Source organism: Sceloporus occidentalis, unplaced genomic scaffold, assembly GCF_023333645.1.
Source record: "Sceloporus occidentalis isolate IW3139 unplaced genomic scaffold, rSceOcc1.0.p SCAF_54, whole genome shotgun sequence".
NCBI classification, from domain to species: Eukaryota; Metazoa; Chordata; class Lepidosauria; order Squamata; family Phrynosomatidae; genus Sceloporus; species Sceloporus occidentalis.
This window is the reverse complement of record NW_028317034.1, coordinates 424,281-450,305: the sequence shown is the minus strand read 5'-3', so window position 1 is coordinate 450,305 and position 26,025 is coordinate 424,281. Positions and strand designations below refer to the sequence as shown.

Below are 26,025 nucleotides of genomic sequence, written 5' to 3'. Positions count from 1 at the left end.
AAGGTGTATGCATGCGTGTGTCTTAGGGTGAGGGTGTGTGCATGCGTGTGTCTTAGGGTGAGGGTGTGTGCATGCGTGTGTCTTAGGGTGAGGGTGTGTGCATGCGTGTGTCTTAGGGTGAGGGTGTGTGCATGCGTGTGTCTTAGGGTGAGGGTGTGTGCATGCGTGTGTCTTAGGGTGAGGGTGTGTGCATGCGTGTGTCTTAGGGTGAGGATGTGTGCATGCGTGTGTCTTAGGGTGCGTGAGTGTCTCCTAGCGCGGGGGGGGTATGCGTGAGCGTCTCCTAGCGCGGGGGGGGGGTGTATGCGTGAGCGTCTCCTAGCGCGGGGGGGGGTGTATGCGTGAGCGTCTCCTAGCGCGGGGGGGGGGTGTATGCGTGAGCGTCTCCTAGCGCGGGGGGGGGGTGTATGCGTGAGCGTCTCCTAGCGCGGGGGGGGGGGTGTATGCGTGAGCGTCTCCTAGCGCGGGGGGGGGGTGTATGCGTGAGCGTCTCCTAGCGCGCGGGGGGGTGTATGCGTGAGCGTCTCCTAGCGCGGGGGGGGTGTATGCGTGAGCGTCTCCTAGCGTGGGGGGGGTGTATGCGTGAGCGTCTCCTAGCGCGGGGGGGGGTGTATGCGTGAGCGTCTCCTAGCGCGGGGGTGTGTGTATGCGTGAGCGTCTCCTAGCGCGGGGGGGGTGTATGCGTGAGCGTCTCCTAGCGCGGGGGGGGGTGTATGCGTGAGCGTCTCCTAGCGCGGGGGGGGGGTGTATGCGTGAGCGTCTCCTAGCGCGGGGGGGGGGTGTGTGTATGCGTGAGCGTCTCCTAGCGTGCAGGGGGTATTTTTTTCAAATGATGTGATTATACTTGACACTTCTAATTTGTGTACGTTTGTCACAAATTAGAACTGCCTGTGCACTGAATAATAGATTTGTTTGTGAAAAAAACAGTAATATTAAAGGGGAGTGATGCCCACTTTTATTGTTTCCCTTTACATGTGGATTTGCTCAACTAATGGCTTTCTTACAGTGAAACAAACAGCATGGCTTCTTGTGTAGTCCAATATATTAATTGGCTGTTTTCGTACATATTTGTCTTTCAGATCATGAACATTTCTGGAAAATTAGCAACGTTGCGTTTGCCTCCTTTGCCGACTATCGGTGAAATTATCAAACTTTATAATTTAAAGGCAGAAAAACAACTGTCTCAAAATTTCCTGCTAGATTTGAGGCTCACAGGTTGGTTTTTTCATGTTCTCCTTTCTGTTATAACCTATTACACTGTTTTGGAAGTGACTCTTCGTGATGGTTTGAAACACGTTTTTCTGTAAGTGTGATTATCCACATCAAAGTAAATATATGCATGGTCCTTTTTTATTAGTTTTATTTTGTGTGTATTTTACAAATTTGGTGAATGAGAATCATGGGAGCTTAGCCAATTCCAATCCCCATGGTACCAACGCCTGAGGTGGTAAAGGTGGCGGGCAAGGCTTTTAAATTTCTTTCATAATACATAATGAGGTGTACTTCTCACCCAAACAACAATTCTCTAAAAGAGATTTCCAATTGTCTTTTATGTTCTCAATGCCAATTTTGTTGCGGTGCTTTTGGGTTTGTTGCATCCCACAGCATAGGCAGACTGACTCTAGACCCTGGGGGTATTCACCCTGGACCACAATATGCCTAAAAGATTGACAAACATAATAACCGTAGTAGTCAGAAAGGACCGGCCTGGTTTTACTCTAACGCTCCCTCCCTAACAATCAAATCAATCAATCAATAGACTGAATTGATGATGGAATGATGAAAGAATAATTTGTCAAAGTGTTTTTTTTTTTTGTTTTTTTTTTTAAACATGGTATAGATACATGAAAACATTTGGGAGTTTTTAACATTAAGGTACCTTTGGGAGTTTTCTTGAAAAGGATGGCTGGAGGCAGGGGACAGTTCTAAGGGGATATGGTGACTACAGATCCCCTATATTCTTAATATAATTGAGGATTGGTGTAAGTACCAGACAGGATTAGAAGTGTATGGCATACATTGCGTATATTATGATACAATTACCTAGAATCCGGAGTAAACTACGGGTTCGGAAAAATACTCATGTTTTATTTGGAAAGGGTTTATATTTGGTCACGTTCAAGGTTAAGATGAGAAATTCCAAACTGTACCCACTTTTCGATTAACTGACTGTAAATTATGACCATACTTTATTACCACTATGCTAACTTAATTAAAGAGGTTTGACCCTTTCATTACCCTATAGACATACAAGTACATCCATAAAAGGGTGTATGCATTCTTCACAGCGGCAGGGGAGATCAGACTGTCTGTTGACAGCCTGGGCTCCCACCCGTCGGCAGAAGCCAGCATCTCTGGGTGCCTACCAACCAGTCTTGTGTAATGGCATACATCATTGGCATACATAAGATTTACAAGAGATCCCTAAAGGGATTTTTTTATTGCAACAGTGCAGAAAAAAAATAGCCCTGACATCACATTGCCCTAGCCTTACATGTAAAAAATATAAGCCCCCCCCCCATTCACCACCCTCAACCACCAGAAATATTAAAAATACTACCTATAGGGTATTATTCAAGGGAAAGATGTGGCCCTCTATAACATAAAACATCAAACATAGGAAAGGGGAATCTTTTTAAGGAAAAGGTTGAAATGTTAAAGGAGCCATTGCTACCTGGCACTCAGGAATTCCCTGACCACAGAATCCCTCGTTATGCATAAAGGTTTCAGGTATACTATAGGAACACCTTTAAAAGAACATTTAAAGGAGAAAAACAATGTTTATACTGGTGTCGAAGTTAAACGCACCTGCGGTGCCAATGAGTAGTTGTGTGCACTCCTTTAATTTACCTTCTTCATCCCTAGTTTGTGAGCAATGTATTGGATAGGGAGATAGATAAGCCCTCATATGTCTCATATATATATATATATATATATATATATATATATATATATATATATATATATATATATATATATGTGTATGTATGTGGCCCCTGCAGAACACAATTTATGTTCCAGTGATTTATTTTTCTACTGTTGTCGGTATGTGTTGTGTTATTAGAATCTTACATTTTTTTCACCCCCCCCCCCAGATAAAATTGTTAGAAAAGCAGGAAATTTGAAAAATGCCTATGTCTGTGAGGTTGGCCCTGGACCAGGAGGGATTACGAGGTCAATTTTAAATGCTAGTGTTGAAGAACTACTTGTGATAGAAAAAGATACCAGGTTTATACCTGGACTAATGGTAAGTTTTTATTTTTAGATAAATTATGTTTTTGTGGAAATATCAAAAATTTATACTACAAGCACATACTGACATTGAGTAATTTAGATTGAAAAAAGTTGGTCAAGTACAACCTTGCTGTGGATCTGGAAGAAGGCAAAAAAAAAAAAAACATATTGAAGCTAACTCCAGTTGTGCAATCCTTCTTGACTCCAAAATCTGATTTCTCAATGGATCAACAAGCTATAACTAATCATGTCCTTATAAACTATTATACTCCATTCTGTGTCTTTGCTGAACAAAATCATCATCTCCATGTTTAAAGGCGTGAACTCTGTGTGTAGTGAATTCCACACCTTCACCATTAAAGTCTGAATGGATGGCCCCTTGTTCTTTGTACAGTCCTAGTCACCAGAGAGCAGCTAGTATTGTCCCTGTGTGTATTTCTCTAATGATAATTAAACATTGTTGTTAAATCTATTGTGTACAATTTTTCTGAAGTCTTTCTCGTTGATTTTCATTCTTTGTATGTATATGAATTATATCTTGGTGCCTCATACCTTTCAGTCCATATCCTTACATGTACATTGTTTATATTGTTTGTTTGTGGGGGTTTTTTTAAAAACAATATTCCTAGATATAGCCAGATGGCTATTCAACAAAGGGAGAATTTCACTTTAGTATACATTATGAAGGTCCGATCCAAGTGAGCTTCTGCTGCAGGAAAATATTAGGGGGGCATTTAGGGGTTAATTCCCGTTTTGTAAGGGGCTCTGCTGCTGGTGGTCTGCCTGAAAGCCCAGGCAGACCAGCAACAACAAAAACGAGCCCCCAAAAGCCCTTTGACTCCTGTAGGCATGGAAGCCTACAGCAGTCATCAAAGAGACTCCCCCCTGCAATGGCTGGTCTATAGACCCGCAATTGCGTCCCAGCTGCCAGAGGCAGCTTCAGGGACAGGGGAGAGGGTTTTTCAGTCTCCACATGAGTGTGGACACCAGCCCCAACCCTCCCCTGCTGTCTGATCGCTCCATGAGAGCGACAGTGCAGCGTTAACCCCTTCAATGCCACACTTGTGTATGACACATTCGTGGCATTGCAGGGGTTAACATTTGTCCCCAAAAGCTTGTGGGGACTAAATATCAGTCAATGCTGTGCTCCAATGGAGCATCAGCATTGAAAGGGTTAAATAAACAAAACAAAAACAAAAAAAACAGCACTGACCTGAAAGTCCAGGGTGCTTCCAGGTCAAATGCTGTGAGTTTAGTAAGTGGGCTGATGATGATCAGATCACTCCTAACCAACTGTTAGTTTAAGAAAAAATCCTGGCTCCTAACTTTTTTACCTAGCGCCTAGCTTCACAACAAATTTGTCAAGCCCTGGGTTACACCTAATTATCTTCTCTATGGACCATAATTGTCTCATAGCTCTCACACCTTTTGAGGGGGCTTCTGAGTTTTAGCATCTTTGCATCCCGTTTAATCTATCCCCGTTTGTTGAACACCTGTCACCTTGGGGTTGTTTGATATGCAACAGCTTTGAGACAGGGCAATGAGTCCAGAATAGTTAAAACAAACTGCTCCCACATATTCATAATCCAAAAATCCTCATCCGCACTGGAAGGAGCAATGCTTCAAGGACAGTAATAGGGATTGGACTAGATTACTTTCAGTATATGGAAGGAATTCCCGTGCTTCCTTACTTATCCATTTCCCTGGGATTAAGCTGCCTCTCCACATAAGGAGAATCAAATCAGATGCGACAAGTATCCTCATGATAAACAGTTTTCTAGCACACCGGTGAATGCTTATTTGCACACCTGCCGTATAGCAACTTGCAGTTTCTTGCAGGCATGTGATATCAGTTGTTTTTTTATTTTGGATTTTGTAGCAGGAAATGTTTATAATGGTCCATTGAATTCACAAGGTAATTTTCTGAAACAGAAATGAAAACAACCAATTTTTATACATCAGTATAAATTAGTTAACTTTGAATCAACAAAACCGAATTAATGCTGGTTTTGCTGATGTGTAAGCAAAAAAAAAAAAAGTTATAACTAGCACGGGTTACCAAAAGTCCAGATATACACTCACTGGTCACTTTAGTAGGTACACCTTGCTATTACCGGGTTGGACCCCCTTTTGTCTTCAGAACTGCCTTCATTCTTTGTGGCGTACTTTCTACAAGGCACTAATAATATTCCTCGGAGATTTTGGCCCATATGGACAAGATGGCATCACACAATTGCTGCAGATTTGTCGGCTCCGTAAGGTGAATCTCCCGTTCTACCGCATCCCAAAGGTGCTCTATTGGATTGAGATCTGGTGCCTGTGAAGGCTGACGGAGTACAGTGAACTCATTGTCCTGTTCAAGAAACCAGTTTGAGATGATGGGAGCCTTGTGGCATTATCCTGCTGGAGGTAGCCATCAGAAGATGGGTACACTGTGGTCATAAAGGGATGGACATGGTCAGCAACAATACTCTGGTAGGCCCAAAGAAAATGTCCCCCACACCATTACACCACCAGCCTGAACCATTGATACAAGGCATGATGGATCCATGCTTTCATATTGTTTGCTCCAAAGTCTGACCCTGTCATTTTAATGTCGCAGCTGAAATCAGGACTCATCAGACCAGGCAACGTTCTTTCAGTGTTAACAATTTTGTGCGAATTGTAGCCTCGGTTTCCTGTTCTTAGCTGCCAGGAGTGGCACCCGGTGTGGTCTTGTGTTGCTGTAGCCCATCTGCTTCAAGTTTCGACGTGTTGTGCGTTCAGAAATGGCATTCTGCATACCTTGGTTGCAACGAGTGGTTATTTAAGTAACTGTTGCCTTTCTGTCATCTCAAACCAGTCTGCCCATTCTCCTATGACCTCTGAAATCAACAAGACATTTTCATCCACACAACAGCCGTTCACTGGATATCTTATCTTTTTCGGACCATTCTCTGTAAACCCTAGATATGGTTGTGTGTTAAAATCCCAGGAGGTCAGCAGTTTCTGAAATACTCAGACCAGCCTGTCTGGCACCAACAACAATGCCACGTTCAAAAAGTGACTTAAGGGGGGCGTGCCCGACCGCCGGGGAAGATGGCCGCATGATCTGACCGCTCTGCCGCCGCTCGCAAAGATCTTATCGCTATCAAGCTCCATCCTATCATGGGCCGTTCTAGAAAGGTAGCCACGGATTCCCCTGCTCCGGGAGACCGGTCGCGGTCATCCTCGGCCTCGTTGCGGGAGTATTTCCGTACTCCCGCGGACCTGGCCTCGAGGGCCGCTGAGGACCACGAGGCCGCCTCTCCAGCAAGTTTCTCCTCTGTGGACGACTCGACATCAGCAGTCCCCTTACCTTCCGCATCTCACCCTCCAGAAGTGCTGCAACTTTTCTCATCTGTGCCCTGGAAGTCGGACTTCACCACGCTCATTACGGAGCTTAAACAAGTGGTGCGTGACGAGGTGTCGGCTCTTCGTTCGGATTTAACCTCGCTGGAACAGAGGGTGCAGGCCCTGGAGGACTCCTCTTCCCGCCAACAGCGCACTGTGACGCAGGCTCAGCAATTGGGCGATCGTCACGCGACTTACCTGCGAGATCTTCGCCGCCGGGTCGACAACTGGGGCCGGCGTCAGAATATTCGGGTACGGGGGGTGCCGGAATCCGACGCTTCGGAGGACATTTTGGCCCTGCTTTCCGAGATGTTCAATGGTCTTTTGAACAGATCACCCGACTCACCTGTGCCGATAGACAGGGCTCACCGGGCTCTCCGTCCTAGAGGTGGCCCAGGATCCCCTCCGAGGGATATCATCTGCCACCTGTCGGATTTCCGCTTGAAGGAAGAGATCATGGCCAAGGCAGGGGCACCAGATTTCCTTTTTTCAGGACTTGTCTGACCTCACCCTACAGGCTAGACGGGCTCTTCGCCCATTAACCTCAGAACTTCGTCGTCTACAGATCCCGTATCGCTGGGGTCATCCTTTTGCCCTGGTGATCCGTTAAGACAACAGATCCCTCATCATCAGGCATCACCCTGACGTTCTGCCTGTCCTCCAACTTCTGAACTTACCCAACCTGCGAATTCCGGATTGGGTCGATCTGGATGTGGTATCTGGCTTGTCCTCGAACCCATTGTCACAGCTGAGATGCCCTTCTCGCTCCGACCATGTTCGCCGGAGCCCTCCTCGGGGACAGTCCGCCCGCACCCCTGTTTCCCGCCGCCTGGGGGCCATTGAGGAATGAGTGGTCGTGAGTATCACAACTTCGCCCTGGCGGGTCCTCTTACCTTGGATGGACTGTCTAGTTGCACTGCCTCACCTCTACACCGTGCAGTGGCTTCCACTCTCCGCGTCACTGGGCTTCGTTGGACTGCTACTCGGTCACATCCCGGTTTATTTGTTTATTTGTTTCTGTTTCCCGTCGCCTTTCTGTTGAGTTTCCTTTACGGTTGACGACGCTACTACTAGTGGTTTCTGGGGGGCGGGGGGGGTGCCTATGGTTTCATATTCGACTCTGAGGGTTCATATTGCCTGGGCCATCGCTTATTGCTCTGGCTTCGCTGCATATGGGATTTGCGTACTGTGTGGCGTTATATCTTCTATGTGCTGTGGCCCTCAAATGTAACTGTTTATGTTCTGCCTTTCACTCTGGTTGCGGTGTTCCCTGGCCTATGCACTCTTACACCTCTACACATCTGTCGTTTCGGGGGGGGGTTGTTTTGGGGGGGTTGGGGTTTGTTTTTGTTTTTTTTTTGTTTTTTTTTGCTCTTCTACTCCGGACGGGGCTGTGGTTATGCACTCTCATGCTTCCCTGACTATCGCTGTTTGCCACCGCCTCATTTGTGTGTACATATTGCCTTAGCCGCCATTCCTTGCTCTGGTCCCACTGTCTGTGGGGCCTGTGCACTGTGGGGCGCTATATCCTCTATGTGCTGTGGCCTCACAGGTAACTGTTTCTGGTATGCCTTCCGCTGGTGCGGTTTCTCCGCATGTATGGGGACTCCCTTTCGCCTCTACGCACCTGCTATTTCGGGGGAGGGGCGGGGGGGGGTTTGGTTTGACGACTGTTTTCTTGCACACTGTTTTATATCTCGGGTGTGGCTGTGATTGTACTTTCTCCTGTTTCCTTGTATACCGATGCATGACGCTACCTCACTCGGGTGCGCGTATTGCCTTGCTCGTCCCTTATTTGTCCCGCTACCTATGTGAATAGTGTACTTTGTGGCTTTAAGCCCACTGTGTGCTGTGGCCCTCATCTGCGCATGTTCCTGCTATACCTTTCGCCGGTGTGGTTTTAGTCGCTTATGCGGGGACCCGCTCTAGTAGCGGGATTTCCTGGCCGGTGCACCCTTACACTCCTGCACATCTGTCCTTTCGATTTTCTTTTCCTTTCTTTTCTCTCTTTTTGTTCCTCCCCTGTTTCTCCCCCCCCCCCCCGGCCCTTTCCTATATATGCTGCGACTTTGGTCGCATGTCTGGCAACGCCGTCCCCTGTGGTGCCCGTTGGCTACGCAATGGGTGTCCCCTCCCCTCTTCATGGTTTCCCTTGTGCCCAGATTATTTATAGCTGCCCTACTTTTTGTGTTATTGGAGTTGCGAGCGGCGGCTCGCGTCGGTTCGTTTTGGTTTTTACGGTTTTCTTTTCTCTAGTTTTTGTTCGCGGTTCTCCCTCTGTGGTGGGTCTTGCCCCTACACAGTGACGCCATTCGTTGCCGGGTAGTGGTCCCCGGCAGGCGTAGTTTGTGTCTGTTTTCTTTCCCGCCTTTCCTTCGCTTCCCTTCCGGCCTCTTTCCCCCCTCCTCCCTCGCTCTTTCCTTGTTCCCCCCTGGTCCTGTTCTTGTGCGTTTCCTCCTCGTTCCCCCCCCCTGGTCCTGTTCTTGTGTGTTTCCCCCTCCTCCCCCCCCCTTTTTTTTTTATTTTTTTTTTTTTTCTTCTTTCTCTCTCTCGCCTTCGTTATTCCTTCTCTTTCACGTCTCCTTCTCTCTGATTTTCCTTTTTCTGTACTATGGCGCCTCCGGCCTGTTCCGAGCTCGCTTTCCTGTCTCTCAATGCCCGTGAGAAACGTTCCTCCCTTTTCCGGGACTTGAAAAAGAATCGGTTTGATGTTGCCTTTCTACAGGAGACTCACTTTTTTGGGCCTAAGGCTCCCAAGCTTCAACATCGGCTCTATCACACCGTTTTCGTGAGCAACAACCCCCTGTCCAAATCTAAAGGGGTAGCGGTGCTTTTCTCCAGCCGTGTTCCCTTTACGGTGCTGGACACTCGTGTTGATCCTGAGGGGAGATTTCTGTTGGTGAAGGGGACAATTTTGCAGCAGGTGTACACCTTTGCGAACGTTTATCTCCCTAATCGGGGACAACATGTTGCTTTCCGTGCGGTCCTGCGTGAGCTTGACCTTTTCCAAGAGGGTTTATTGGTTTTGGGAGGGGACTTTAATGTGGCTCTGCACCCGGTGCTTGACGCTTCCGCGGGTTGCACGCGGACTCCTCGACATGTCTTGCGGAAGCTTCTCTCTCTTCTCACGGATCGTAAATTGGTTGATTGCTGGAGGGCTTTACACCCCGCTGTTAAGGACTACACTTTCTTTTCTGCGGCTCACTGCTCCTACTCTCGCATTGATTATTTTTTCATTCCATCTCAGTTTGCCCCGTTTCTCCGTAGCTCCGCTATCGGGATCGCCACTTGGTCCGATCATGCCCCTCTCTCCCTCTCTCTCCTCTTCTCTGACCCGCCCCTCTGGGCGTTCCTGTCGTCTTAATGAGTCTGTCCTAACGGATGCCGCGCTCCGTGAGGAGACTTCCCGCGTCCTTGAGGGATACTTTGCTGACAACTTAGTGTCGGGGACCCCCTTATTGACTGTGTGGGAGGCGCACAAATGTGTGGTTCGGGGCCACCTTATTAGCGCCTGTTCCCATCGTCGCCGCCGTGAGGCAAAGAGGATTGAGGAGCTATATGGGCAAATCGCTGTAGCTGAGCAGGCTCACAAATCCTCCCTGTCGGGTGAGGACCTCCAACGTCTATTGGCTTTGCGGGGGGAATTGGCCTCCCTTATTAACTATAACATGCAGCGTTCCTTTCTGAAAACGAGGGCCTTGTTTTACGAGCATGGCAACAAACCGGGTAAGTATTTGGCACGGGCTCTTCGTGCTAGTCGGAAATCTACCTATGTTTCCACGATCCGCTCCTCTGATGGCGTTTCTAAGTCTCTCCCAGCAGACATTGCCGAGTGTTTTAGGGATTACTATGAGGGCTTGTACAACCTTCGCTCAGACGCCGGCACTTCGCGCTCCCCCATTGGTGTCTCCCCGGCCCGCTCCTACCTGGAGAGGACGATTGGTAGGAAATTGACGGCGGAGGAATCTTCTCCTCTGGATTCCCCAATCACCTTATCAGAATTTACACTGGCCCTCCGCTCCTCTCCACCTGGTAAATGCCCTGGCCCCGATGGGTTCCCTTTGAGGTATTACACCGTCTTCCAGGAGCTTTTGGGTCCTCACTTTGTGAGGGCCTTTAATTCCATTCTAGATGGTGGCTGTATCCATGAACATACTCTGGCGGCCTCAATCGCCGTGATTCCTAAGGATGGTAAGGACCCCGCGTTGTGCAGTAGCTATCGCCCTATCTCCTTACTGAACGCCGATTTGAAGATTTTTGCAAAGATCCTGGCCAACAGAATGAAGCCTCTCATGCCCTTGCTGTTTCATCCCGATCAGACCGGCTTCATTCCAGGCCGGGAAGCTAGGGATAGCACTATTAGGGCCTTATCCCTCATGCATTATGCCCAACACACCTCCACGCCAGCCATCCTGCTGGCCACTGATGCGGAGAAAGCATTTGACAGGGTGGACTGGGGCTTCTTGATGTCCACCCTCACTCATATGGGCTTTGGTCCTGCGCTGCTCTCCTGGGTGAACTCCTTGTACACCACTCCCTCTGCTCGTGTTCGCGTTAACGGTTCCTTTTCTGACCCTTTTTATATTCGTAATGGGACCCGGCAGGGTTGCCCGTTATCCCCTCTTCTTTTCGTGCTTGCCCTGGAGCCCCTACTCCAGGCTATCAGGCTGAACCCTGACATCAGTGGTCTTCGCATCGGGGGTGCTCACCATAAGGTGCTGAGTTATGCCGACGATCTACTGTTTGTAGTCACCTGTCCTCCGGTCACCCTCCCTAATATTATCCGGGAATTTTCGACCTACGGTATGCTCACCAATTTTAAAATTAATAATTCCAAATCGGAGATCCTCAATGTCACTCTCCCAGACTGTCTCGTCTCACCTGCGGTCCTCTTTTCCCTTTGCGTGGTGCGACGCTAAACTTCGATACCTAGGGGTTTGGCTTTCTCCTGACTTCTCCCACCTCTTCGCCAATAATTTCTTACCCCTTCTCACCGCACTTTCCGATGATTTTCGGTCCTGGAGGCGGTTGTCGGTCTCCTGGGTCGGTAAGGTTAATATCATTAAAATGAACATCATGCCCCGTTTACTGTATTTGTTCCAGACCCTCCCTATTGCTGTCCCCCTTCCTTTTTTGCCTCTCTTCGAACTTTGTTTCTGCGATTTGTATGGAATTCTCGGGCCCCTCGGATCCGCTTCTCCACTTTGATCCTTCCTAAGTCTCAAGGCGGTTTAGCTTTGCCTTGCCCCCGCTCTTACTACAGGGCTTGTCACTTACTCCGAGTCCTGGAATGGTCCCATAATCCTGGTCATAAGCAATGGGTGGGGGTTGAGTCTGCATTGCTGGGTCTTCCTGCCGGTGTGTTGCCCTGGCTTTCGATCCCTACGGCCCGGGGGGTTGCGCTGCCCCATCCTTTCATTAAGGCTACCTTGGACACCTGGCTCTCCATCGTGCGACGGACCAGGTTGTCCACTATTCCCTCTCCCCTGACGTCCATTCGCAATAACCCTGATTTCCCTCCTGGATTGCTCGCCCCCCTCTTTCCCTCCTCCCCCCCTATGGTGCGGTCCGACATCCGCTTGTACGTGACTAAGGCTGGTGTCAAACCACTGGCGCAGCTTGCCACGCGTTCTCCTCCTTCTCTTACTGATGTGCTTCACCATGCTCAGCTTCATAGTTTCTTTCGGTCCCTGGTTCCAAAGCATAATGTGCTACGGGATTTAACTACGTTTGAGGACCTTTGTGTGGCGCCCTCCCTTCCACCTCATGGCATATCACGTCTTTATGGCTTACTTCTCGAGGCCTTCAGCTCTGGCTCTCCCTCCTTTATGGGGCGTTGGGAGTCTGACCTACAGATTGTCCTCTCTCCCGAGGAATGGGAGAAGGTCTGTGTCCTTACTCATCGTTGCTCTAGGAGTAACGGGGACCAAGAGATGTGTTATAAATTGCTGGCCCTTTGGTATCGGCCTCCCTCTGTTCTCTCCGCATACCGCCCGGATGTACCAAACACCTGCTGGAGATGTGACGCGGTCCCAGGCTCTCTTCTTCATTTGTGGTGGCTCTGTCCACGTATCGTTCCCTTCTGGTCTTCCATCCACCTTCAGCTGCAGCACTTTACGGATAGGGCCATACCGTTCACGCCGGAATTTTTTCTTCTTTTTCACATGCAGTATTCTGCCTCCTGGTTCCGGAAGTCGGTCCTTCGCCATCTTCTCACTGCAGCCAAGGCGTTGATACCCCTACATTGGGGCTGCTCCGCCCCGCCTACTCTTAAGGAATGGATTCTCCGAGTGGAACAGACCCGGGTATTTGAGGAGTTCCACCTCACTGCGATCGGGGCGACTGAGCGATATCAACAGACATGGTTCTACTGGTTGGGATTTGTGTCTGGTCCTCTGGCCCGTTCTCTCCTTACCTAGTCCTTGTGCTCTTCTGTCTCGCCCTCTCCTCTGTGATTATGCCTCCTGTCCTTTTCTTTCCCCCCCCCTTTTTTTTTTTTTCTCTTTCTCTCTCTTACTCTCCCCTCTTGTTTTCCCTTGGTCCTGTCGCCCCCGTCCCTTTGTTGTCCACCCTTCCTTACCTTTCTTACCCCTTCTCCCCCTGCTCCTCCCCCCCCTGCCCATGATACTTACCGTCCCTTTTTGCGTTTCAGGTTTTTGGCTTAGTACCGCAGTTGTGCCCTGCGATGCATTGTACAGGTTACTCCCCTTGGCCTACCCTGCCTGGTTATGGCCGTATACTCACCTGGTCTGGCCTATGCTTGGTCCGAGCATGGACTCGATACCATTAGTTGGCCATCTCGATTGGTCTGTCTTCTCCTCTCTCACGCCTCCACAACCCACGGTACACTTTGTCACTTCTGCTTCCCGTGATTTTAGCACCATTGCGGGCCCTCTGTGAGTGCTGCCACTCCCATAGTGGAGCGCCTTTCCGAGCTGCGGCTTCTGCATTTTTGCCTGTGTATTTCATCTACGCCGGACTTGTGCCTAGTCCCGGGGCTTGTTGTTGCCTCTCGGGCCCTCTCACACTTGGTGTTGTGTTGGATGCTGTAATGTCCTGTACTGTACTTTATTGCATTGTACCTTGTCCTTCCCACCCTTCCCTTTTTTCCTTTTTGTATCCCTCCCCAAAACTTTTGAAAACGAATAAAATTTGATTTACCAACAAAAAGTGACTTAAATCCCCTTTCTTCCTCATTCTGATGCTCAGTTTGAACTTCATTAAGTTGTCTTGACCATGTCTACATGCCTAAATGCATTGAGTTGCTGCCGTGTGATTGGCTGATTAGCTATTTATGTTAACAAGCAATTTAACTGGTGTACCTAATAAAGTGGCCAGTGAGTGTACTTTTAGTTTTACTCGAACTCTATAAGAAATATATAATAATCCAGTGCCAATATGACATTCATTCAAAGCAGCCTAAATTATTTAACAAACTGCTTCAAAGATCAATTTCATTTTGAGCATTTGTCTTTGGGAAAAAAAAATGTGGTGTTTACAGATTATGGAGTTTCTCTATTGTGCTCCCACTCCCAAAACCGCACGTAGACCCTATTATTAAATATCGCCTGGAATATGTTTTAGCACAGATGAATATACAGAGATTGGTTTGAAGGAGATTAACAGTTATAGCTTGTTGATCCAGTGAAAAAAATCAGATTGTGGAGTCAAGAAGGATTTTTTCCCCTTTTTTGAGGCACAATTGGTAATTGCGTCAGTGTGTTCTTCAGATGGAATAGCATACTAAGGAGTGGAAGGTTTTAAATACACACACCATGAATAGAAACAAACAATGGTGTAGGGGATTTAAGCTCCTTGGAAGAGACAAAACTTCTACAGAAAGGAAAACAACAATTATATCCCTAGACACACTATACAACTGATTTGTATCAAACATAACTTTTTAATGAAACAAAATCCTTTATTAATGGGAAAAGCTATGCTGACACAGATGAGCCCACAGTATATGAACATTTTTTGTCAGTCTCAACTTCTCAGAAGACATAACACAAAGCCACTGATATCTTAGCTACATAGACAATATTTTTCTTTAGTTAAAGTACATTGCAAGAATTGCCACAGTTTAAAATATGTGGGTAAAGACCAGCAATGCCAATTTAAAAGTCCATCGTAGGCACTCTGTATCCAACTTGTATAGAACATTAAAGGACATCTTCATTAGCACACTTGACTTTTTAAAACTTGGAAGTTTAAATGTATCAATAACTTCAACTCCAGGATAGAATTAAACAAAGAATATGGTTCTATGTCACACTACGTACTTTTGTAATTACATCCTGTTTATACCCTTTATCTATTTGCATTTTTCCTGGCCCTACTAAATGTCCTCATTTTTATGGGTGAAGACTTCTTATGGATTATCACTTTTATGTTAATCCCTTACGCCACTGTATCTTTCTACTCACATTGTGTGTAGTCTGCCATTCCATCTGTAAAGAACTGAAGACCCAAACGCAATATGTATCTTTACATATGTTTCAGTGTGTTAGCCCAGTATAAGGTATCAATGTCAACTAAAGACTCCATTAAACAAACATTAACATCAGAAGAGTAGAGTACTTTTTTTCGCAAATGAGCGTGTAATCATGGACACAGGTAAAAAAAAAAAAAAAGACTTTTCATTGTGTTCCCTACATGATTTACTGGCCCTGAGTTATATAAAGCAGTGATTGTAATCAAATGCAGGCATTGTTTGATTTTAATATAGCTGTTAGGTTTCATGACATCATAAATTTCAGCTTCTGACTTTTCTGAGGTCCAACTGCTCAATTTGGTTAAATAAGTTTGTTGGAGCTATTTAAAGATCTAGATGAAATCTCAAGTAATGCTAGTCTGTCACGTGGATTCTAAAAGACATTTTACAAAGGAGAGAACAATCAAGGCTCTGATTCATACTTTGCTGGCAGAATACTCGCAGTTCTTAAGTGTATAATGTACAGCTCTCGCAGCACGACTAAGCTAGGAATAGCATGGAAATGCACAGTGGAAAAGTAAATTGCAATGCAAGAGAACTTACAATTATCCTTGGTTTATGCTAAATTAGAATCACTTCCTTTGCCATTTAAGATACATACATATATATATATATATATATATATATATATATATATATAAAAAAGTTGAAAATAAAATGACCATTTTCTATGTACAGTCGTAGATTATTTTATTTGTATGATATATGGGCTTATCTATTAAAGTGGGGCTTTTCAGTAAAGTTTAGTCTTATGTTCACTTTAGCTTCACAACCTTGGTGAGCTTATCCTACAAAAACTTAAACTAAACAGGACAAAGCATTATGCAGGGTTAACTCAGACCTTCAAAGGGGATCCTAGTGATTGGTAGGAATGCTCATTATGTCATAAGTATGCCAGTTTGTTTACCAATTGATATATTGATGTATGATGTACTATATCATTGCTATTTGTGACTGATATTCCAATCTATCAATGCAATCCTCTTGGCAACTTGTACCATTCTTTTTCATGTTTTTGTATTATTTTCCAAGCATTCCCATCTCTACACGTATCCTTACCTTGTAACCTTTTGTTCAAATATTTTAACACTTTCCGTTTTTGTTTTATAGTTGTTAAATGAAGTATCCATGGGAAAAGTGAGAATTGTACATGGTGATATTCTTACATACAGAATGGACAAAGCCTTTCCCGCTCATTTGCAGAGGAAATGGGAAGATGGTAACTAATTACGAATACATAATTCTCCTAGGGTTTAGGCTTATTGCTCGGCACATCACCGAATGAAAAGTATGTGCAAGTGGAACCTAAGATTTATTTCTTAGTGTTGTGAGATTGATGCCACTAATCAGCACCAACATTTCTTTCAGCGAAGTCCAGTTTAATAACCAAGAGTTTATGAGCTTCAGGTTTTGTGACTATATTAGTCCTTTAGAAGCTACTGCATGGGATTGGAATGTGATATTTTTATATACCCCCCATCATGAATTCTCTTGAAAAAGTTAAAAAAGAGCTTTAAAACAAAAGAATGGTGTTTGATGTTTTCAATGTTAAGTGTATCATTTTAAAACCGTGGTGTTAATGGGCAGTTAATTCTGCCTTCCATTGTACCAAATGGTGCATGTAGAGATTACAACACAGTATATTAGATCATTGTTGCTTTTTCCTTGAATAAGTTATACTTATATAAATAAGTTATATTTTTATAGAGTACACAGCACGCTTTAAAGTTAAGTTGTTTAAGAATGTTGTTAAATGATGCGATGGACTACTTGTGATATCCTGTTACCCATTGTACAACTTTGCAGAATATGATGGCATTATGTAAATCAATAAATAGAGACTTGTCAAAGCAATAATGTAAGCATAAATCTAAAAGATTTTCTCTGTCTTTTAGATCCGCCAAATGTGCACATCATTGGAAATCTACCCTTTAGTGTGTCTACGCCATTGATCATTAAGTGGCTGGAGCACATGGCAAACAGAAGTGGCCCTTTTTCGTATGGCAGAACCCAGATGACTTTAACTTTTCAGAAGGAAGTTGCTGAGGTACGCTAGAAACCAAAAATGGGGGTAGTGGTTGATTATTTAGTTAGGGTTTCTGGTAACCAAGATAGCAGCATCATCATCAGGTCTCCAACAGTATTTTAAAAGAACAAGTTTTTTTGTAAGAGCTGTTTGAGTTGTTTAATATGAAATATGGTGTTATTTAGAATGCAAGAATAGATTTTGGAGAAAATAGTGGCATGTATACTTGAAAGGTATGTAGACCAACTTAGATACCCTATATACTTGCGAATGAGACGACAATTTTAGGTGTCTGGGTGTGTTATGTATAAAAAAAATAATAATACTGTATTGTGCCGATTACAGGCCACACTTTCTTTTCCCTCCAATTTCAATCTGTAAATTAGAGAATGCAACCTATAATTGGGGTTTATATATATCGATATATATTCAATGTTTTCTTCGCCTTACCTGCAGACCAATTCCCTTCCCCTGTCTCCTTTCACGCAGCTCCCCTTCTTCTCTTGCATCTTCTTGTTCTGTCTTTATTCTTGCTCTTGTCCCCATGTGTTCAGTCTTCACTTTCACAAAATGGTGGAGCTTCCAGGCGCACCTATGCCCCCTGATTGGAGGAACAGTGAGAGGCAGAATATATAGCAGACAGATTGTTATAGAAAGAGGCGCTTTTCTGCACCTCTTTCTCTGCACATTTGTCTGCAATACTCGGATAAGGTAGAGGGAGTGTAAGAGAGTGACAAAACATTTTCTTTCATATCAAACTTCAGAGGTGCGGCCTATAACGGTATGTTACAATTACAGTATACAGTAAAGATTTTGATGCATATTTTGTGTTCCAGGACAGGCAACACATGGTATTTTGGTTAACATTTCCAAGGTTGGCTTATCCGCTAGTATATGCGGTAGTTTAGTTCTAAACTAAGCAAATATTAATAAGTCAGTCTAAATATAAATGCTTCCAATATTACACTGCAGGCAGTTCATTAGCTGTAAAAAAAATGTTTTATTCTTAATACGTGTATGTGTTGATCCTAGGTGTGCATGTACCGTTTAGTACTTAATTCCCAAAACAGGAAACAATGGTCATTGATGTGTGTCACATAATTATTAAGTATCCTTTTATCACTCCTAAAATGTTTACACAACACAATAAAGGGAGGTTTATTCAAAATCTAAAAAATTAGATAAGGTTAGGGGATCTCAAAATGTAGTGCTTGGAGGAAGAAAGAGAGGGGTGTAAAAAAAAAAACAACAAACAAACAAAAACAATAAAACTGATTAAGGTTTTAATCTTTACAACAGACATAATGGGCAGACTAGACTCTTTAGGGTTTATTAACTAAATTGAGCATTTGCGGCAGAGTTCAGCTTAATGACCTTACTGTATGAAATCTGTGCTTAATCAAATACACATATCCCACCAATGCATTATCGTCAACGTTTATTGTTGTCTTACTAGTCGATACTTTAAATATTTAATAATAGAACAATGAATTATTTGGCTAACTTTTTATACCTCATCATGTTTCCAGAGGTTAACTGCCAGCACCGGTGGAAAACAGCGGAGCAGACTGTCTGTGATGTGCCAGTATCTCTGCAACGTGAAAAACTGCTTTACAATTCCTGGCTCTGCCTTTGTTCCAAAACCAGAGGTAAGGGTGAAAAGAGATCCCACCTTGTATCAATGAATGGTAAATAATAAGAAGGAAAAAAATCCAGTTTTTTTCTTGCAAATGATTATTATGTTTTATTGTTTGTGATAGGAGAAAATGTAGGCAAGAATAATTAGATTAAAGGCAAGTGAATGAAGTTATATCAATAAACGTAAATATATAGCTAACTGCCTAAATAAATAATAATAATAAATGAATGGAACGGACCTCACTTAGAAATGAGAAACAATGAGGCATGCAAAGCCTGTCTGTCTACAGAAGAAGTTTTTCTTAAACTATCCAAAGTGAAAGCAGACAAATCCGATTTAATATGGTTACAAAAAAAATATTATTAAAAGAGCTTTGGAGTGTCTTGGCAAAACAGACATAGTAAACCAGTTGCTATTGACGGGAGTTGTTCCAGAGGATTGGAAATTGGCAATTATGGTATCACTTCACAAAAAAAAAAAGGGAAGACTCTGCCAGCTACAGAGCAATAAGTCTTGCATGAGTAAAATGAATGGGAAATGAGTGGAGACCATGCTAAAAGAAAAGATTGTTAAATATCTGAATGTAAGTGGTTTGCATGATCAAAAACAGCATGGTTACTGCTGGAGTCTTGCATCGGGAAAAATAGGCAGACTAAATGGGCTGATTGGTTCTTATCTGCAGTCAAATTCTATGTTTATGTGTGTTACTTTTCATTGTATTCTAAAAAAAAATAAAATACAAAAACATTTAAAATACATATCAATTATTTTAGTGCACATGATCCCGGCATGGTCCCTTTGAAATTCTGTGGTGTTCAAATGTCCTGTGGGATTCTGCCCATTCCCTTGCCCCATTGTCCCTTTAAGGTACACAGAACAATTTCTGATACTTTGTGATTTTGAGTCTGCGAAATTCTTTGATTTCATACTCCACAATAATGTTTGCATAGTAATAAATCATGCTGCTTACTACAATTTCAGTAAATGTTTTATTTCTTGCCATTGAGACTTGATGCTTCATGGATATTGGATCATTACATTACGCTTATTTATAGAGCGCCCGCAGATTCTGTAGCGCTGGTAAAGGAGAAGGGTTTCTTGATGATTTGTTGCCATGCTTGTTGAGGGCATTAAAAGGGAAGTTTGGATGTTTCTCGGAATAGGTGAAAAACACATCTTTCTGCCTATTTGTCTTCATTGTGTAGAAACTGAGTGTAACTGCAGGGCCAGAGAGCTCAGTATTTCTGCATACTATGTATAAGACATGTCAGAAAGTGAACTGATTTCTGGAAAGTTCTGGATAGTGGATTTTTTTTTTTTTGCTTATTTTGCAGGAAATTCATTTTGGGGCTTTATCTTTGTACAACTAAATTTTACAACCTAAGAAAAGGGCAGCTTTCAGGATTTTTGTGTTGGTGCAATGTGGCTGACTATGTACAGGATCATTCATCCAAGCCAAGGAGAACTTTTACTAGAACGGGGCAGAAGATCATGAGCAGATTGTGATGTATTGTCTCCACCAGGTCATCATAAATACATTGATTACGTGTCATTCAGGATTAGGACTGAATTAACATAATCCTCCAATGGATAAAATCTTTTAGAGTACTGGTGTGTAGCTATGCCCTAAATCAAACGGATTTTCTAACGCATATGTACTTGAAATGTGCTTTCCTAGAAATAGACCATGAGCTCTCAGAAATCCCCCCATATGGGGCTGCTGAAGTTGCTGCTGTTTGAAGTAGATTTATTTGAGCCACTTAGTAGAAAGGCCAACGTTAATCTGGTAGATATGAGATATTTTAAAAGATGAAAAAGGTAAAAGTGCCCAAACCTTGAACCCCAAAACATTAGAAATATTAAAAGAAAGTAAACCTTTTTTTAGCGCCATCCCCCCAAAAATGTCCTGAAAATTATATATATATATTTATATATATATATATATATATATATATATATATATATCTGCCTGCCTGCAGAGGTATTTTTATCGGAGTCTGTACAGACATTTAAACAGCAACTGGATGGATACTTGGAAAAACATAATATTCAGGAATACAATCTTTAATTATGGGGAAACAGTTTATTGATCCAAGGAGAAATCTGACTGCCATTTTGGGGTCAAGAAGGAATTTTTTCACTGGTTAGTGCAACATTGGAAAGAGCCAAACTGGGGTTTTTTGCCTTCTTTTGGATCAACAGCAACAAATTAACAGATATAGAAAAGACTGAACTTGATGGACGCATGTCTTTTTTCAGCCTATGTAACTATTGTTGGTACATATATTCAAGGGGTATGACAAGACGAGAATTGACAGATTAAGACAAACCGATATATTAGGTGGAGAGAGCCCTGCTCGCAAGCTTACAATCTTGAGGTTTTAAACTAGATTAATAAAATATGGTTTGATAGATGGTTTAATGTGACCATGCTGAGACTTTCCTGTTCAGTAGTAAATGATCACCTTTAATACAAATCAATTTATACAACAGAAAATGAAAAACAAAAACAATGTGTAATAATAAACGTAAAGCAGGTGGTTTCTTTTTTTTCCCCATTATCAGTTTACTTTTTACTGAGTGAATGGGCCAGAGCCTTTGTTTTTCATTTGTACAGCTGAATGTTGTGGGTGTTTTTTATCATAAGAAATGCAGTTACTATGGAAATTAAGACCCTAGCATATGGATATTGTTGAAGGCACATTTATTTAAATATAGCATACATTTACTTATAAAATGTAAATGTATTCTGACATTTCGTTACTTTTTAATACATTTTCAGTAAGTTAATCTTACATTTTTAAGAGAATAATAAAATAAAATATATTATCAATGGCTGTTACTATTTTATATCCAGAAAAACGTAATATGATTTGCATAAATATCTTACAGTTGTCGATCGCAGTCTGTTCCTTTCTGGATTTCCTTATACATAGTCCTGGAGGTTATAGCCTGCATTGTTGTTTTCTTGTTGCTGGGCTGCCAGCTGCACAGTTTTTTTCGGATGCGACTCCCATTCTTCCTGCTGCTTTTTAGCACAGGAAGCACAGAAGACTGCACCTGCTAGGAAGTGCAATCCTGCTGAAATAAAACCTACATATACTGCCCCTCCTGGTTCGTGTTTGCTGCTGTCTGGGACCAAGGGATCAAGGAAGCTCGAAATAATCTCCTTCATGTACCAGCACACGGAGACCAGCCCGAATATTCCAGCCAGCAGGAAGCATGTTCCACCAGCAAAAGCGATGTTGCTTTTGGTATGGCGATCGCCTCCTAATCTTGTACATTTCATCCCAGCCATGGAAATGGAGATCCCCAAGCATGACATTATGCAAGACAGCACTGTAGTTGTTCTCGCTGTCTGGATATAGATGGGGAGCGAAAGGATTGAGTACTTGACTGTGCAGCTAAACATGCCAGTGCTATACCATGTGCAGTCCATCCAGAGACCTTGCATTTGCGTCACAGACGTTATGATATTGGCTCCTGTATCGGCGTTGACTTTCCAGTTGGGTAGCAGAGTGGCAGCGATTGCCCCACACAACCCCATCAGCGCTACCACGAAAGCAGAGATCTGGAGCCCCGCTGAAGCCATTGACAGGCATTCACCGTCACCTTTTTCCTGACTGCTACCTCTTCTCCTGTTAAAGCCTGAGCGAGAACTAGCAATCTTTGTGTGGGGAAGAGAGGGAAAAAATAAAAAGGAACATGACGGGTTGTGTGGGGGATGAGAAATCCAGGCAAAGCAAACAACAAAATAGGTAATACCTCTGTGCTTCATAGGAGTGCTATTTGAATTGCAGTTTCTACATGGACCTTTTTGCTCAGCTGAATCCCGATCTGGTAGTCACTCACTGTACACTGTATTTATTTCTCACTTACAGATTTTAGAAAATGCAGGTAAAAAGCCTCCACTATTCTCCCCCCTGTAAATTTATCACAGTAAGTGCATATAGAATACTGCTGTTGTAACCTATTTAACCTATGGCTATACCAGCTAAGTTTCTATACCTGTACTAATGTTAATGTCACTTATATGTGAGTCATTGGTGCTGTCATTTAATGTTTGAACAATTCAGAAGACAAGGATCCCAGAATGGTCCATGTTCTGCCTTATTTTGTTTTGTGAACTAAGGTTTATGTGGTCAGGTCTTCTTTGTGTGACTAGTATAAAAATGGATAATCAGTGTGCCTTTAAACAAAATCCAGCCTATACAACAATATTAATATAAATGACAACCATAATAAAAATTCTTAACATCTGTTTCAGCTTTCACCAAGGACTGTATGTTAATATGCATTTATTATACATGTGTATTCTTAATGATAAGTAATATTTCAGTAACTTAACCTACCGAGTAAATTGGTTTTACTAATAATGTGAAAATAATTTATATTGTATTTTTAGCCATTAATCTAGGCAGTTTGGGGGTATGTTTAAAAGTGGTGGAATTGATAGAACAGAAAATGCTATTTTGGTTAGCAAGTCAGTCAAATGTTCACCACCTTTGGATCAATATTTCACACTAGAAATTGCTGCCATTTTTCCTTTCCCACTAAGTCCTGTATACAAAAAATCAGTTGCCCTTAAAAAAAAAAAAAAAAAAAAAAAAAACCCACAAAACCCAATTCTTGGAGTTTAATAAAAAAAAGCAAGGAGAGAAAATACATATACAGAATTTGTATAAAGTTAATGGTCAATATGTGATAGGTATTCAAAAAAACTCGGAATGAGAATGACATAAGTGTTACATTGGTATGCTGTGTGTACATCCATTACCAATGTTATATATATAATGTACAATGCTCTGTGCTCTTTTAGATCCACAGTCTGACAAGACATTTATTTGTACCATTTGTAATTCAGTATTATGGATTCTGAATACTGTTGTAAGACAATGTGTGTGTGTGTGTATTTATATATGTGTGTTTATGTATATGTGTGTTTATATATAATATATATAATTATACACAATTATATTAAAATTATAGAGAGAAGTGAGGAAGGAGCTATCTCTCCATTATGAGGTCCCAGGTTATAGAATACAGTAAGCTCTCTTGGCATTTCATTAAACATTGTGAAAAAGGTGTATGATGTGTTTTAGTCATTGTTTTAATCTTTTTAACAAGTACCTTTCAATGCAGACTAAAGTTAGGAATGTAGTTTTTAGCTACAATAATGAACAGTTATGTTAAGTTTTGTTATAACAGTGTTACATCTTAGCAAAGTCCTTTTGCAATTGTAGTCAATCTTTACAGTACATTTTAATTAGTAGCTTTTTTTTCCATCTAACCTTTTATATAACAAGCCCTGAACTATTGATTGAATATTATTTTACTGTGTTTAAATAGCATTCCACCCTTCCCAGAAGATAAGCAGTTAAAATGAGTTTTATTTCCATGTCTGATTTAAATCTACTTACTCATAAATAAATGCAGACTTCCTTTTTTGCTCTTGACGTCAGGCCAGCAAGGCTATAACAGATTGCGTTCCTTTGTAAAATTATGATTCCAATTTGTGTAGAACGCAGCCATGCACTAATATTCTTACTATACTCCTATATTAAGTTAATTCCATCTTTAACATTTTCTTGAAATGAGGATAGACAACTATATATTCACTCCGTGTGTTCTCTCCTTTTCCAAGCATTGTACAAAGAAGCACTTTGTCTATACACGCATTGTGTTGGAGAAATAATGTATGAGCCAGCAATACTTGCAAAAAATAAAAAACACAAGGACAGGGAATTGTTTTGTCGATGCCAAGTTATGCATTTTTATAGCCTGGGAATAAACTGACTTTTGTGTAATATTTCACTAAAAATAAAAAAAATAAAAAGTAATAATACTGGAAATTTGCAGATGTCTGTAGCTTAATGATATCAGAGATAGGAACATGTTAAATTTGTTTAATTCACAATCTCTGTTCCAGTTCATCCCAAAAATGTTTGATGGGGTTGAGGTCAGGGCACTATCTGGGATAGAAAGTGGCCTTCCCCAAACTGTTTACACAAAGTTGAAAGCGTAGCATTGTCCAAAAGTCCAAAATGTCTTGGTATGTCTCTTTAGCATACAGCCCTGACTTCAACATTTCTGGGATGAACTGGAACGGATATTGTGAGCCAGGCCATCTCCTGCAACATCGGTGCCTGACCTCACAAATGCTCTACTGGATGAATGGGCAAAAATCCACACAGAAACACTCCAAAATCTTGTGGAAAGCCTTCCCAGAAGAGTGGAAGCTTTTATGGCTGCAAAATAATATACCAGCTGCATATTAATGTCTTATGTATTTAGAATGCAATCCCTGTTGGTGTAACGGTCAGATGTCCCTTGTTCATATAGTGTAGCACAGAGTAACAAACAATGAGGAAACAAGCCCCTCTAGTATTGCGTAAGGTACAATATAATAAGATATCTAATAATTAGGCTGTACATCACAACAGGGGGATCTGACCCTTCATGTTGATGTAGATTTCATTGCAAGAGAGGACGCGGGCAAACAGTTGTTGAATGCTTGATGGAATGATACAAACCAGAACAATGTGAAGGAGTAGAGGGATTGAGATCTCCTCCTGCATAGGAACCATTCAGGCCCAGTTGTGGTACATTCTTCACACTTAGGGCCAGAACTTGTTTAGCCCTTTATTACTAAAAAATAATATAAATAATAATATAAAATATATATAAATAATAATAATATATATAATTATATAAAAAGGGTTGGATGTGTAGCCACAGATCCATTTAGATATCTTGCGCACTGAAGTGAAAACGTGTACTCTACAGTATTTTATCTCTTTCAGAATTCTTTTCCTCCTCTGCCAATTCCATACAGACAAAATACTAATGGGCAAAACAATAAACTGCAGTAAAAACAATTCTTTCTGTAAATGTTTGACCCTTTCAATGTGTGGGCTGGCTACTGCTTACTCATAGGGAAGCCATTGTTGATGCCAGTTAACTGATGAAAGAAATAGTTGATAGGTCAGTTTTCCTCAAATCCCATACTTTACAGGTCAGTACACTAAAGAAACCTGCATAAGATTACAGATTTGAATTTATAATTGTGCTTAAAAACTCATGTGATGCACATACTATGGAGAAATGAATCACTCTTAGTAAAACTTTGTTTTCTCGGAATTTCCATGAACATTTCTTTCATGTTATTTCTCCACTGTCGCTTGATTTTTGTTGATTGGTTCAGGCCACCTTTGTAAAGGGATGGGGAATGGAGAATAAAAAGAAGAGCAGAAAGCATTG

The 26,025-nt window shown here is 42.5% G+C and overlaps 2 protein-coding genes across 2 annotated transcripts in view; one reads left to right on the top strand and one right to left on the bottom strand.

Moving 5' to 3' along the window:
* Positions 1-1,082: 1,082 nt before the first annotated feature.
* LOC149288007 (dimethyladenosine transferase 1, mitochondrial-like) overlaps positions 1,083-26,025 on the top strand; it is a 29,097-nt gene continuing 4,154 nt past the window's right edge. Inside the window, exons 1-5 of the mRNA XM_089492151.1 lie at positions 1,083-1,215; positions 3,096-3,247; positions 16,211-16,319; positions 16,996-17,147; positions 18,656-18,775. Of these exons, the coding sequence (XP_089348277.1) occupies positions 1,083-1,215; positions 3,096-3,247; positions 16,211-16,319; positions 16,996-17,147; positions 18,656-18,775 (666 nt within the window). The remainder of the gene's footprint in view (positions 1,216-3,095; positions 3,248-16,210; positions 16,320-16,995; positions 17,148-18,655; positions 18,776-26,025) is intronic.
* On the bottom strand, positions 21,692-22,405 carry LOC149288008 (claudin-20-like). The gene has a single exon (XM_089492220.1). The coding sequence runs from the start codon at positions 22,355-22,357 to the stop codon at positions 21,692-21,694; it is 666 nt and encodes a 221-aa protein (XP_089348346.1). The 5' UTR covers positions 22,358-22,405.

What these genes read in the sequence shown, in the direction of transcription:
- LOC149288008 (XM_089492220.1), bottom strand. Translation starts at nt 22,357, where the DNA reads ATGGCTTCAGCGGGGCTCCAGATCTCTGCTTTCGTGGTAGCGCTGATG.